The 16,172-nt window shown below is 39.0% G+C and overlaps 1 protein-coding gene across 3 annotated transcripts in view; it reads right to left on the bottom strand.

Annotated features, from left to right (window-relative positions):
* MICU2 (mitochondrial calcium uptake 2) overlaps positions 1–16,172 on the bottom strand; it is a 145,249-nt gene that overhangs the window by 47,647 nt on the left and 81,430 nt on the right. For all 3 annotated transcript variants that reach the window (XM_064441166.1, XM_064441168.1, XM_064441169.1), the window contains exon 2: positions 13,295–13,442. In XM_064441166.1, coding sequence (XP_064297236.1) covers positions 13,295–13,442 — 148 coding nt within the window. The remainder of the gene's footprint in view (positions 1–13,294; positions 13,443–16,172) is intronic.

The raw sequence follows: 16,172 nt of genomic DNA, 5'->3' as shown, positions 1-16,172 counted from the left end.
AGAGAGAGAGAGAGAGATGGCTGATGTCCTTCTGCACTACTATTTTTAAATCTGGGAATCTGCTGGTGAGATTTCTATTGCTGCACTATTCTAATGATGGTGGTAACTGTTGCTCCTGTTCCATTCTCCTAGTGCCTCATCTTTCCATCAAATGTCTAGAATTTGACTCCATTTAGGGCTGCCCTACATCCTCCACAAACTGAACACCTGCTTTCTAACACCTTATTGTTCTTATTTCCTTCCCAGTAGTAACAATTCTAGGGAAAATAGCACAAACAGCACCTTTTTGGTGATTGCGAAAGATGGTCTCAGGAGTTTCAGAGAACCCATTTCAGGGGTTTCCCCTGTGATTAAGGGAAATTGCCTCATTCACCAAATAGCTGAAGTTGGAAGGAAGCTCTGGAAGTCATCGTGGTAATTAGAATGTCCTTCTCTTCCCACAGTGACAACTGGAAAAAGCTCAAAGCAGGCTCAGTTGCAGGTTGCCCAAGACCATATCCAGTTGGGTTTTGAATATGGTTGCAGACATCTGTTTCTAGAAGGGCTATGAACACAAGACATCTCTCTAATACAGTCACCTGACCAACTTTACAATGGGAAAGTATCAGTTTAGGTGCTTTTGTAAGCTACACTAACACCAAAAAAAAAAAGCAATAGTTGGCATTTTCATATGGAGTTTTAAGATTTCCCCCTTTGCTTATATCAAAAGCAAAAACATTCTTATGCAGCTGAAGACTGTATCCTGGCTTCAGTTCTCACCGACGACCTATGAAGGAACAGACAGCATTCTTGCCTTATTTGTCAAGATGTGAGAGCACTAAGTACTAGATTTAACAGTGAATTTGGCCATTTTATTAAAAGGAAACAATTCTATGTTGATAATTTCATTAATGAGAGCTTTGTGTTTAAACTCAAGGGCAGGGAAATTTTGTCTTGCTGTCCAGAGCACAGTAAATGCCAAAACAATTCAGAACCTTATTACGCTTATCTGCTAGAACCTAAGCCCCATTTATGAAGATGCAATTTACAGTGACTAGATGTCTGAGGGCATTGCTATTGAGTTTACAGAACAGTTAATTTGTAAATTATAAACAATATAAATTCTCTTATGAATGAAAGGATTAAGTGAACACCCACTAGATGGTGTTCAGTTACTGCATGGGATGACCTGGGCTACTTACAGCTCTAGCTCCTATTCACTTCTGCTTTGCAGCAGACTTTTCTTGAAGAAACAATAAATACATTTGTATAAGAGGACAAAAGGATGAAATAATCCTCTTTACAAGAAATTTGGAAATGCTTTAGTAAATTACCACCTGTGTTGAATGTGGGTAAGTGGAATTTCTAAAACACATGACAAATCTAAACAAAAGAAAGTACACAAGATTGTTTTGGATCTACTTGCTAATATTCTATGGTTTTACTCAAGAAACTTGTGTTTTTGCAGTTGGTGATATTATCCATCTGCTCCTCATCCTCCCAAACTCTCCTTACATCATACACTGAAAGAAAAGGGTGAATGAACACTTGCCAAAGAAACATACCCATTTTGCAATTAGTTTTATTAAAAGGATGATCTGAATTACCGGATGTCTATTTTAGTGGAACCTAATGTATCACTTTCCTTTTCAACAGAATTGTTAATAATTGCGACTAATTCCCACTAATGATTACTGAATCAGCATAAGGAAAAAAATGTTAAAAAGTAGAAAGTAAAAAGAATAATTAAAAATGCTGCTTTAGGGGAAGAGACTTTTGGCATAGGTGCCATACTTTAGCACTTAACTTCAGATATTTTAGATTCCTGGAGATTACAAGGATGATTAATGATAAAGGGAATTGCTATTAGAGCTGGCTTAAGCTGATCTTGTCATGTCAGAATTTCCAGAAGGAACCTCTTCCCTCTATAAGGCTCTGAAGTGCAACCTTATATGAAAATTTCAGGAAGGCCATTTTAATGCAGATGACCCCAGTGATTACATTACTTTTTCCAATTGCCACCATGAGAAGATGAGGACATTCTAATAACCATGTTTGGGAATTTTCCTACAGACGACTCTGCCTACTGCTTTAGGCATTTTACTGATCCTGTGCAGCCCTACTTCATTATTTCCATAACTCTCCAGGTTCAGGCATTATTGAAATCTCTAACTTTTCTTTCTTTCTTCCTCCTCATGCCTAATCAGAGTTCCTTTCCGTGGTTGACTTGCTTTCCTTCGGTTGATGATCCACGTCATTCTCGCTTTTACCTTTAAATTAGCCAGGAGTTTCTTTCTACTTCTAAGATTAGCTCATTCCATTATTAGCACATACAGAAGCTCTGAGCAAACCAGTAACAGTCCCCGCTGAGCCTGACTTGTTTATACATCATTAACATCTGTCACATAGCAATTAACAGATGTTTGGGAAATTTTCCTACAGCAGGAGCTCCAAGGGTATGTAAATGATAACAGAATGCTCCTATATTTTAAGCTAGGAAAGGTTTATCATATTTTTGCCACACAAAAAAACTACTGGAGCAATCTAGCTTCAGCTAGTTTCTGAGAGTACCAGAATGAAGAAAGTTACATAAACCTAATTTGAAACATTGTCTTTATTGAGAAGATAAGATGGTAATGGAAAGAGAAGCTGGATCATGAAAAGTCCGAGAAATCCCCTAAAAGATCAGAGAGAACTAAAGTAATGAGAAAACATAGAAGAGCTTAAAAACAGATGTTAATTGCGCCTTATTGCAGTGGCCAAAATGTTTTGGTTACTTTGCAAGTTATAAAAAAAAATGCTGCCAATAGTATGTTTAATAATAAACTACTGACAAGACATCCATCAGCCTTTCCTACTAGTAGAAAAGAAAGTCTTGTGGACCAACTAGAACACGTCCTCCACTCTAAGGGGTGAACTTTGGTGACTGAATAAAAGAAGATAAGTCATCTCTTGACCTTGTGACTTCAAACTCCTCACATTCTAAAGAAAAAAGTTTGGCAGAAAGAAAAAAAAATCTAGACAAAGAAGATCAATAGTCTCTTTTTTAAAAAATGAAGTTATTATTTTCTAGAATTGTCTTATTCCCCCAGGGAACGAAAGCTTTCTCCCCTGAATTCAAATCATCTGATGAAGCAAACCTCAAAAAGACATTTGGCTTCACTCTGGCTTTGATTTTATATTCAGATTTTCTGAAGAATTCTGATCTTATTAAACACTGGAAGAATCACCGTATTAGGTCTGTCAAAACAGAAATAGGACATAAATATTTGTTCAGAGAGGAGGAGGAGACTAATCTAAAAGCATAAATGCACTTTACATCAAAATTCCCACCAACGTCTTCTCATTTAACTTGTAGCAGCATCAGAAGCTCAGGGCTTCTGTGTCCATGGACTGTAATTCTCCTTGCATCATCTCCTCCCTGCCACACTCAGCTACTCTGACAAAACTAATTTCTCCTCCAAGAGCAATTTTGGACTAAAAAATGAACAATTTTTCCTGTTCCTGTGCAAGGGTGTACATTACCTGGCCGCATCAAGCCCTTAACCTCCCAAAACGATATTCTTTGCCAGATCTCTCTTTCCTTGTCTTAATCACGATTCTGTGATTACATTAAAACTTTCTTCACCTAAGAACAGAGAAAATAATTTGCTTTACCGTACTATCCTTAGCCTAGCAGACACATGGAGCTACAAGTAAGGACCAAAGCACCTATGGTGCTGGAAGCTGTTCTGCATGTAGCAACTGCGAATAAAGCACAGGCTAAATAAGTTTGAGCGTCTTTCTCTAGTGAGCATTGCTTTGTACCATTTTTATCTCTGACTGAAGCTGCAGTTTGACAATTCAGATGTTTCAGTAACAGTATTAATTTAAAGAGTCCCTGACTTCAATCTGTGTTCCATCCCTTAGGCCGTAGTGATTGCTAGCGGATTCTGCTGTGAGCCAGGGAATGAAGCTGACTTTATAAAAAGAAATCAAATTCGGAAAAGCATGGAATAAAACTACCTACATGAAGCTGTGGAATGGATGGCCTCACCTAGCCAGAGGAGATAAAAATAAGCTTGGGTTTGCTTAACCTAACAAGACCAGCGCTGAGTGATATTATAATATATAACGTATCATGGGGTTAAGATTCAAAAGAAACCCCCCTTATTTTAGGTAATGAGAAACGTTGGCACAAGAGCAAGTGGGTTTAAACAGTGATTAATTTTAGGTTGGATATCAGAAGCGTGTTCTAGCAGCAGAGGAGAGGCTGTGTCACTGTTTTCCAATATAAGCAGTGGTTACTAATGATTTTAAATTGAGCATGTAAAAACATATAAAAGGTCTATACTTTAAGTTTTTTAACTGCTAAAATAGGAGCTGACTTTTAGAATATATATGGTAAATTTGGACATACTTAGCCATGAAATGCTAAAACAAGTGCTAAGCCATTACGTATCACCCTAATAGAGGATACAAATCCTTAAAAACACATTACAAGATATTACATGTTAACTTAGGTGAGCTGTGGTAATAAATACAAGTGTTCTTACAATGGTATGACTAAGCAGATATCCTTTTCCTCCTTACAGTGGTACTGGGCATAAGGAATAGGGACTGTCCTCCTGAAATAAGCATTTATTTTAGCTGCAGAGGAAAGAGATTGAATTGAAATTTGAATCAAATTTCAAGTAGGCTTTTTACAATTCTCAGAGTGGGTGCAAATGAAAAGCAAACAATAGATGGTTTTCTTTAAGTGAAAGAATAAAGTAATTTTATGTTACCCACTGTACTTCTAAATTGACCATAATGATTTAAAAGCCCCTCTTACTTTTTCAGCAGCAGAGGCTGCCTTTGCCACCATACACACCACAAAAAAGTTGCTCTTTTCTGCTAACAGTTGCTCTCTTTTGCCAATTCAAACAAAACCAGAGAAGCAGATTAAATTTTTGAACATTAGGTTTCGTGTTTTCTCCCAAGAAAGTGACAGTAAAACAGAAGTGAGCTCTCACATTCTCTATCACCAAAAAGTCCACAGAGAAGAAATATTTGCTATGTCAGGGTGCGGGTGACTGTTCAGAAGTTGTCAGAAACATTAAATACAGTCCCAATAGAAAAGCAGATGTCCATCCACATGAGACAGAATGACTAATTTTAGTGTTCTCTATTATAAGAATCTGCTCTGTCAGGCTCACAACTGTTTGGATCCAGTCCACAGCTAAGAAAAAACACACCTCACTCTTCCCCAGGAAAAACAAAAACAAAACCAAAAAACATTTGGAGTGGAACAAAAGACGACAGAAGTCATCTGTTTTCTGGAACTGGGAGCTTCTCTGGTGGGATACGTGACTTAGCACTTGCCAATACCAGTGCAGCAGCAAGACTCTACTGTCCCAGTAATTCCAGCAGTATCAGAGGTATTGGCACAAAGGACATGAATTCGAGGCTTGAAAAGAAGGCTAGCACTTGGGAAAACGAGCTGTATTGTACTGAAGACTTCAAACGTCAGCTCCTCTGACAGACAACTGAAATAGTCTGGATAAAGTCAAATGGCAGCTGACTTGGCCATGTTTTATATTCAAATTCCATACAAGGAACCCATTTTTTAATTTTTATTAAGCCAGGTAGGATCGCAGCTCTTGGTAAACAAAGTCCCAGGATACTGGCATTTTCTATATACTGATAAGGTAACTAGAAAAACCAGGAATGGCCAGTAAGGATGCATTTGGACCTAGTAATGAAGCTGAATTATCTCTCATCTGGAAAGAATAAAGGCAGGGTGTTGGAAAACATGGTATCTTTCGTTAGCAATACCTGAAAAATCCTTATGCTTTCAGGTGCACAAGCCTTTTCCAGGTCTGAGAGGAAAGATATTTAGCTAAAGATGTAGCCAGCAGAATGACCAGGTACTTGCCAGCATTATGGATGGTGGTGTGAAGACCAGCGCTCTGTGATGGACTGGACAATGCTGGAAGATTTGATTCGACTACTTAGAAAGTGTTGGTGCTCAGCTGTACTCTCCTCTGCAGTAACAAAGCTGGTAAGCCCAAGAGAGGGCACTGCCATGTAAACAGGTGGTTCTAACAAGAGAAACCTGTTTGTTTTACACATGGAAAAAAGTCTTTGAGTCCAGTATTTGCTTTTGTTTCACAGTAGACGAGAAAGGCTACTGAGTGCAATCTGTGCTATAACCCACTGCAGGTGCAGGGCTGGGGAGTAAAAAAGAGTGCATAACCTGGGTAATTTCTCCCTTAGGAAATTGATGCCAGTGTTCTCCAAACATGGAGCAGTGGAACTTCTTAAAGATCTCCCTGGAGACCCCAGCCATTTGGCAAGCAAAGACAGCTCCTCTCATCTACCAAAACAGGCTGCACACCTTGCCTGCTATTATTGCCTAGAAGGAAAGTAATTGGTACTTGATGGTTCTACCTTAGATATTAAAAAAAAAAACAAAACCATATTGTAACATTTTTTATGAGAACGTGCAGGGGGAAAAAAAATCAGCCTATATCAAGATGACTCAAAAAAAGGTCAAATCATATGACTAATATAATAAAAATTCAGTGTTGGCCTAAGGAAAAGCACAGAACTATCAGCACTGAAAGAGTTACAAACAACTGAAAATGTGAGGCTAGAACACATGCTAGATTTTGGCAAAAGCCTGACCTGCACTCCTGGCACCCGCTATCGTCCACCAAGGGTCCGCCAGATCCTCATCAGTTCTAAATATCTGAATTCAACCCAAAGAATTTTAAAAACAGATTGTACTTCTTACGTACAAACCAATACCTGTCTGTGTTAAGGACATATGTTGCAAGAAATTAAAATACATTTAGGCGTGATAAAAATTCATTGAGTCTGATTTTCACACTACATCTGTTAAGACTTAATTGTCAGTTAAACAGGATGTTTCAGAACTGATTAAATTCCACTGAATTTATTAAAAAAAAATACTGAAGTAATCTGTCAAAAAGTAGTCAGAACTCGTGGCAGAAAAAATCCCAGAGATATTTTCTGTGGCATGCCAACAGTATGTTATAAATGTATTGAAATAGTGTGTGGTGTTCTACAAAAATAAAAATTCTTTACTAATAGGAAAAATATTCAGAGACCCAGAATGATTGTACAGGTTCTTGAAATTTGCTTGTATGTACAAAAAAAAAGTGACTTCTTTGTTAAGTATTTTAAATATCACAGTAGTATGTCACAAAACTGGAACACTTGACTAAAGCAGAAACTGTAGTAAGTCTTCTGAAATTCTAAGGCAGCTGATGTTGATACAACAAGTAGGCTCCTGTTATTAATAACCAGATCTTTCCATTACTTGTACTACAAGTATTCTGTATGCACACAATATATTTTCATTTGTTTCAAGGAATCTGTTTTCCATTCAGATGCCATTAAATAACCAATAACTTTCACACTTTAAATAACTAAATCCTTCAAGATGTGTGTTGAGACCACTTGCCTCTTGCTCACAACTCTGCTGAAGCCTCATCAGTTTTTATTGGTACTATTTTTGTGCTGAGTTTTAAAAAATTGCTTTCATTCGTTGAAAAATTGCAATATATCTTCTCACTAACAATTGATTTTCAGAAAGCTAAATAGCTAGTAGTGTATTTTCAAAATGTATCATCTTGCCAAAGTCTTTACCTAATCAGTAAGCACTGCAGTCAGTTGAGATAAGAACTCTGATTCTGCATCATTCTCCAGCTAGTCAGCAATGCCACAAAGGGGAAAAATAAGAATTAATCACAAACAAAGCCATGAGCTTATTATAACCTAACTGTTGTCTCATGCAGCCATAACCACAAAAATACAAATGTAATTAACACAATGTCAGTATGATTTTACAGATCAAAAATATATTTTCCTATTTGACCTCACAAGGAATGTATCCCAGGTACCTTCAGCACTGTCTCATAACATGGTTCAAGGCATGGAAATGGAACAGGAGGAAAAAAAGGACACCTTCTCCCTGTGCAATGATATCCTAAAACCTGCTTCTTTTTAAGTGATTCTGCTCCATGGTTCCCTTTCCTCTGAACACCACTGCTCAATCCTTCCTCCTGCTCCCCCATCCAACCGTGCATGCTTTCTTGCTGCTGCAGCTGCAGGAGCCACAGCACTGGAAGCCAGCTGTCGCCTAACACCTCTGCACTAGTTGCAGTGACTCTTGCATCTACTTTTTGGACTCTCAACCTAACAAGTTTTTCTGAAAAAAAGAGATGGAACAAATAACTCAGTGCAGTGGCCAGTGGTTAATACACCAAAAAAGCAGTCTGGCCAAGGGACCCGATTAGATTGCTGCAGGGTGGAAGACCTTGTTTCCCCATAAGAATCCCATCTCTGATTCTGTTACACAGTGCCTCATGACACAACCACTACAGACATACATTAGTCTTTATTTTGATTTCACAACAAACCTTATATCCAGTCATAAATACACATTATCAAGATTATAGGAATTTCTGCAGTATTTCTACTGTTTCTAGATAAAGAACTATTTCCCTTCAAATTAAGGCATCTGAACTCCTACTAGAGGCAAAAACTTAAGATCCAGAAACAAACAGACTGACTCAGCTCGTTCTGAAGTGCCCACCTACCGGCTGGACCCTCTTGGCTCTCCAAACTGTACCAACTTCACCAGCACTGATCTCCAGTAAGGTCAATGGAGAACTCAATTTTCTACCTATTGCAGCCTTGCACTGTGTCCTTTCCTCAGATTAATTCACAGTCATGACCACACTGATGCTCTGACAACATGAAGCCACACATCATATCAAACCTGCAAGCATACCACAACCATGCACCAATCATGTTTTCACAGAAAGCTTAACTATCTCAAACAACTTCTCCCAGAAAACTTATAACACACTACTACTCACTGACAGATAGGACTCAACCGTGGAAACACCACCTCTGGCACCCTGGTGCTACAGAACACAGGAAGATCTCTTTTACTGCAGATAAAGGAGTGGTTCAGGATGTGAAGATGCTATGACACATTAAATCTGGACTGAGTATATACAGAAGGATCAGGATCTTTATTTACTAGGTATCAACTGTTATCAGGCAAGCTAACCTGACTGTCTTCAACTTGAAAGAGAAAGGTATTTCTGGAATAGCATAATCTTCTCCACAAAAATGAACATAAACACAGTCCAGATTTAATATACTGCAAAATAGTAATTTTCTGAAGGATTCTTGTATCTGTAGTCCTTTTTAAAATTTAATACAGGTTTTCTTATATGGCCTACAACAACAGCGCACCAGAGATGCTATTTCCACGAAGGCACTCTAACACAATATTGGCTGTATAATCTGGAATATGAGCCTAAGTATGCACAACTGTTTAAGACGCCAAGTTTTGCATGAAGCTGGAAAGATCTTTTAAATATACTCCTGCACTGCAATGAAAATTCAGTGTAGTCGGATGAGCTTTATCCTTCTTATACCTGATATCTTAAAAATGCTAGAATTTCTGATGCAACACAGCAAGTTCATATTTTTCCTATTAGATATTACTAGACATTGAGAAGTTTTTACATGATAAGAAGAGTAACAGAAAACGCTTTTTCACTAAACTATCATTGCATCAGATATGACGGTTTACATGAACATCCCACAGACTACCCAGAAGAACTTGATTGGTTTTGCAATGGTTTGCCACGCATCCCTGTTGTAACACTGTTTTAACATGAGATTACGTGGCATATAGCCATGAATCCAAAAATCCCAATGGTGCATTTAGCATGCACCGTGTTAACTGGTGCAAAACACTGTCGTAGGTGTTTTGTACCGGCACAAACACTGTGCCACACTACCACATCTCAGTCACTGTTTGCTACTGTTTATAAAGAAGTGGCTGCTTCCTTCCATAAAATAACTAACGATAATAGAATTAGGCAAATATTTACAAAGGTAATCCAGTGTGAAACACTGCATCTAAAAGCAAGCAATTTTGTTTTGGACGGTGCCTTTCTTCCTTTATAGATATCTTTGCTTGGTCAATATGCGGAACAAAATAAGTCTGTCAGGAAACTCTGCATTTGTTATCAGCTCATTCTCCTTAGACGGCAGGACTGTAAATATTTTTCTTCATTATCACCCTGACAGTAAATAACTTTGCAGGTGTGATTTAATCAACAGGAATGCCAAGATTTCACAACTTCTGGCCTACCTTAAAGAAAATGAGTAATAGAGAAACCCATGCAGCAGGAAACAAATGAGCAGAATTAGTGAACTAAGGTCTATCAAGCAGGGTTCAAGATCACTTGTGTTGGATGACAGTTGATATATTTGCACTACAGTTCATCTGTTTTCTTATCTGGGAAAGTGTTCTATAATAAATCATAATTTATTGCATGTTTTGCAACGTTATCAAAGGGCACACCTAAGATTTTTGCTTCAGTAATAAATTCCACCCAACCGTGCACAGGAATTCACTTGACAATCTGGACGTAGCTAAACTATTTTGGTATTTTCTAAGGTCAGCACTTTTGATCTAGCACCAACAACTCATCTGGTTTACAAAACACCACATTTACTTTCTTCTAAATTTAATTATGCTTAAAAACTAACAGGAGATTTCAAAGTAATTCTCCAATGACAATCACCCATGAGCAAAAAACCCCAAAGCTGTTAGACAAGGACCCCTATTCCCAACCCATAACTGCTTGTCATCCCCTTTTCAGTTGCCTTTTTCCCCTTTGGGTGTATTTATCTCTGAATAGGAACAAAGCAACAGAATGTTGTGATCAATCTCAGCAATATTTCTTGATATATACAGCTAAATTGCTTGTGAGGCTGGTCATATGTTCCTGCCTATTACCTGTAAAACAGAGAGCGGAAAGAAAACTTTAGAACAGCCCTAAACCTTCCATATTATTATATACAGCAACCAATTGGCAAACTCCAAGCAAACATTTCTGAAGATGAATGGGTACTGCCAGGGTGCTTAAAATTTCTCTGAGATCTGGGGTTTTTTTAATTAGTGATTAATCAAAAATAGGTGGAGAATAACCAAATCATTACAGCTTTAAGTTCGGCATTATAAGACTCACCATTTGTATGCAGTATCACCATGTTAAAATTGCATTTCAGTATGTCAGTAAGTGAAGGGCTTTCTAGGATTAGTGGTAGTGTGCCTGTTTTCCTTTCAAAGACCACTGTGTAAGGGAATTAATTTCATGATGTAAGCTGAAAGTTTCCAAACATAATTGCTGCTTTGCTATGACGTTCACCAACTTGATCTACTCTGAATATACCTGCACAGACACTTGAGATAGATCTGTTTATTTTCCTTATATGAAAATTATTCTAAACACAATGAACAAACTGCTGCCTTTAAAATACTTAAAACACCATATTTCTCTGCTAACAAATACTATGTCTGTTTACAGGTACCAGAAAACCTAGAATCCCAAGCAATATGACTTGAAAATAATTGCTTACCATTATGTTTATGCTACTGGCAAAGAACCCACACCAATGATGGTTAAAAAAATGATTAGGAGCATTAGTTTCAAGTATTAACATTTCTCTATGAATTGTCTGTGATGTTATTGTTGTAAGCCTGACCTCAATTTTAAATGCTAAATATGCATTAGTGCAAAGATCTTTTTTTCGTCCATGTGTTTTTTCTTGTTATTATTTTTTCTTTTCTGTTTAATGCTATTTCCTACTCATATTAGCGAAGTAACTGAAATTAACATGGTTGCATTACAAAGAAATCTTACCCACATACTACTTCATTAAAAATCTGCACATGTACTACTATAGTTGGAGTAACCAATTAATATGTATGAACTGCTAAGACTGAAAAACACTTATTTCTCTAACCTTGCTTTCACAGACAACTGTCTGAAACCCACACCTTCAAAACTGAAAATTTTAGTATTCACTGTCTTTCAGTGTTTCAGGCTGGAAAACTTGAAAGAAAATCTCTTCTAGGTTTTTAACTTAATGACCTAAGTTTTGAAGGGGAAAGGACACTTTGTTAGCCGTACATTTAAAAAAAAGTTATTTTGAGAGTCTCCATGACTCTCAAGATCATAAAGTCCTTCTAAGGATTTATATTCAGATTTGTATAATATTAGAAGTTGTGTGTCAGCAGTGAAGCCATGTATCCTTATCACCTATAGATTTTTGTCAGACACAAGAAAACTTCTTTTATTACAGATTCTTGTGTCCTATTCTGTGACCACTTGCGGCTCAGTAAACTCTGTTCTGCCCCAGGTTTCCCACAGACTCGATCGAAGTCCATTCAGGTCTCCTTCTTCCTCCCTGTCTCTCAAGCCTTTCACAGTACCGTAAGTCCCCTTCTGTATTTCCTGTTCAATACCCCCAAGTCACTCGGACATTCGCTGCTAGCGGGGCAGAGCATCCCAGGCTATGAATGACTTTCACTAGACAACGTGCTCCCCTGGTCAGTATGGGCAGACTCAAGAAACCATGATTAAAGCTGGGATTTCCCCCTCTTTCCCTCAGCAGACGTACTAAGAGAGTATTTGTCCTCTGAGTGACAACCTTCTCTGAAACTTGGAGAACTTAACCTTTCTAAAGCAAAATTTATCAGAAAAGCTGTAAAAGCCATATTTTTGGAGAAAAAAAACATATATAAGTTTTAAATAGTACTGTAGTATAGATATTACAGAAGATGATACAAAGACAGATCAAAGAAGCTTAAGGAACGGGGCAGAGCTAATGCGGCCAGAAAACCAGGAGGAAAAGAGGACAACGACCTTTGCACTTTTCATTTGTGTGCTGGTCCTATCTTCTCCTCAGAAAGCATGCTTTTAGAAGTACTTTTTTAAAAGCATGCATACATTTTGATTTACTCTTAACTAGGTTTTGTATAAACCAGAGGAGATTTGAAAACAGAAACCAAGAGCTGAGCTCAATGCTTCATTACACTCATTCAAGTCACTCCCATCACTGCCTTTTCTAAGAAAAAAGGTCACAGTGTACTTACTGGTAAAGTGGACAGGCAGATAACAGGGCCAGGAATGGTATGAACACTATTATATTACAGTCTTACTATTTTCTGTGGCATCTAAGTAATTGAGGAACTACATACTTATCAGACATGCAAATTATGCAGAGCTATAATGTCATCATCAAGTTACCAGATTTCTAAATCATCAGCCTCACTTCACTGGTGTAAAGGGTAGTGGTGCCTGTGAGAATCCACATGCACAACATTTATAAATTGGCTTCTGCTGATTTATGTCAAATAAAGGATCTTATCCCACTGGGTTGCAAATTACATCTTTAAGGGGCCTTCAAATTTCTTTTCCTTCAAAAATACAATGATGAGAAAACAACTTACGTTCAACTTGATCAAACATTACTGAGAACAAGAAATCTCTTGGTGTCATGTAATATTCTCCTTCATATTCCAATGATGCAAAATGCATGAAACGATGCTTCCGAAGAGACAGTCTTTCGTCCCTTTCCGCATTAATAACATCTTCCTTCTGAAACAGAAAAAAAAATCCATGCAGAAAGATGGTTGCATTTGTAGACCAACTCTGTAATTAGAAAGAATCCTATACCTGATCTTGATTAACCTCAGCATTTTGTGAGTAGCCACAATAAGAGACTCTCAGGAATTAAAGCTTTTATGTCACGGTTTTAATGAATGACATGCTTATATGACAAAGTAGTTTTTGGCTTCACTGAGAGCACGTCTTAACATCACAGCTGAGCCAAACTAATGGCTTGTTGTCACCAAAGGCTGCATTTGCTTCCCAATCCCCTGCTCTTGGCCATAGGTCCTGCACCTCCTTGCTTGCCAGCTCTGCTACTTGAACTCTTGCCGAGCCAAATTCAGCACACTAACTCAACAAAAAACTGAAGTGACCAAACAGCAAATAGTATTTTGCCAGGTTAGTGACTGGCTCAGTGAAGGTTGAAATATGCTCTGCATCTGTGCAAATGATCCACTCCTGAAGTTACTTGTCAAGTTGTGGATTGACTCCTAAGATGGGAGAATAATGATGTTCTAGTTTAAGTATGGGCCTACCTTTCAGAGAAGTTAGAAAAATGGGAAAAGCAATGAAAACACCAACAAAAGAGTCAGAGTCATATCATCAACGCCAAAGATTCAACCAGTCAAGCAAACAAAAACCTTCCAAGCCCCCCCTTAAATACTGAGAGACTCGTGATCGAAATCATACAAGTTGACAACACTCTGATGAGTAGTAACAGCACTTACCGTCAGCAAGAGAGGACACAGACACAGTGAAACAGAGACATTTACATTTTAGTATTTCAGAGATAGTAAGTGGCAACAGGAAAATGAGACACTGTGTGCATTTGAACATTAAGCATGGAACAATTTTACCACCCGCAGCATCCCACAATTTTAGGACTGTTCATATACATGAGAAAGTGAAGGAAAAGCAAGAAAATCCAAGGCTAAGTATCAAGACCCCAACTTGGACATACTTGAAATCATCAGTAAACAGCAAAATGGATCTGCAGCTAGGTCAGTGCCCATGGCATTACTGGGTGCATGATGCAGATGAGCGGGTACAGCCTAGGGCATGGCCTACCAAGGTGCTGCATCACATCTTCGAGCAAACAATCACTATTCGTTTATGCTTTTCAGTTTCTCATCATTCTTATGGACTGCTTGGCATTTGAACAGTCCAGTATAGTGCTGGATACTGCATTTTGCAAATTGGGTTACTCCTGAGACAGGGCAGTGTAGGTGGCTCCTGGTTACACTCAGACCAGCTGCAGGTGCAGCAAGGGCCTCACCAGTCGATGTTAAAACACAGGGCCTGCTGTGCTCATTGTGTTCATGGGGCAAACTGTGGGACAGAGACGGGAAGACAGTATGTGAATGGAGGAGTGAGGAGGTCAGTGGGAAGACCTTGCTTGGTTTTGCTGAAGTCAGCACTGGTTATAGCAACATGCAAGGTAACAGGCACCTAGATGCATGGGAGGTTGTTATGAAAACTGGAAATAGGCACATATATTTGCAAATAGCATAGTAGGGAATGGGATGTCTGTGTATTTGTGTACACACATCCAGGGAGTGGGCAAGCAAGAAGGGAATAGGACCCTCTGAACCACTTAAAAGCTGCGATCAGATTTCTGACACTTCAGTTTTAACTTGCTATTCCTCCAGGATGAGGACCACTAATTCAGTCTTCTCTGCTGAGTTCAAACAATTGCAGAATCAAGTACTGGCAGTTACATTTCCTCCACCCAGCTGACAAGAGGCCAGGACTTTGGTATGAAGTGGCAAAGACAGCAGAGGAGCATGATGCGATGAACACACAAGTTGTTTTGGGACAATAGCTTCTAGCCCACAGACAGGGCTCTGAAGTTAAAATAAAAAACATTAGGTCTAGTGTCAGGTTTACAAGGTAGAGGAAAGAGATGGAGGACTGACATTGATACAGGCAGCTCCAAATAATGGGACCCAGCGTGGTCTGAGAGTAACGACCAACTCCCTCAAAGTCAAGTTCCCTCAGACGAGGAGGGTGGGCCTCAAGCTGTAGCCAATAACCAGTCCATTGAAGAAAGCATGAAAAGACAGTTCAGTGGCCAATGACACATCAGAGAAGAGGATGGAGCATTTCAACTTTATGTCACAGAGTCAAGGAATCTCAGGTTGAAAGGGACCTCAGGGATCATCTAGTCCAACCTTTCTGGGAAGAGCAGAGTCTAAACGAGATGGCCCAGCACCCTGTCCAGACAACTCTTAAAGGTGTCCAACGTGGCCGAGTCAACCACTTCCATGGGGAGATTATTCCAATGGGTGACTGTCCTCACTGTGAAGACTTTTCCTCTGGTGTCCAATTGGAATCTCCCCAAGCACAACTTGTGTCCATTCCCCCTTGTCCTCTCCATGCGACTCGTGTAAAAAGGGAGTCTCCATCTTCTTTGTAGCTGCCCCTCAAGTACTGGTACATGGTGATGAGATCCCCTCTGAGCCTCCTTTTCTCAAGGCCGAATAAAACCAGCCTACCCTCATATGGCAGGCTTCCCAGTCCTTGGATCACCTTGGTGGCCCTTCTCTGGACCCCTTCCAGCCTGTCCACATCCTTTTTGTAGAGCGGGGACCAGAACTGGACACAGTACTCCAGGTGTGGCCTGACAAGCACTGAGTAGGGTGGGATAATGACTTCTTTTTCTCTGCTGACGATGCCCTTTTTGATGCAACCCAGCATCCTGTTGGCCTTCTTGGCCGC

This window comes from Phalacrocorax carbo, chromosome 1 (genome assembly GCF_963921805.1).
Source record: "Phalacrocorax carbo chromosome 1, bPhaCar2.1, whole genome shotgun sequence".
NCBI lineage: Eukaryota > Metazoa > Chordata > Aves > Suliformes > Phalacrocoracidae > Phalacrocorax > Phalacrocorax carbo.
This window is presented reverse-complemented; position numbering and strand designations above follow the sequence as displayed.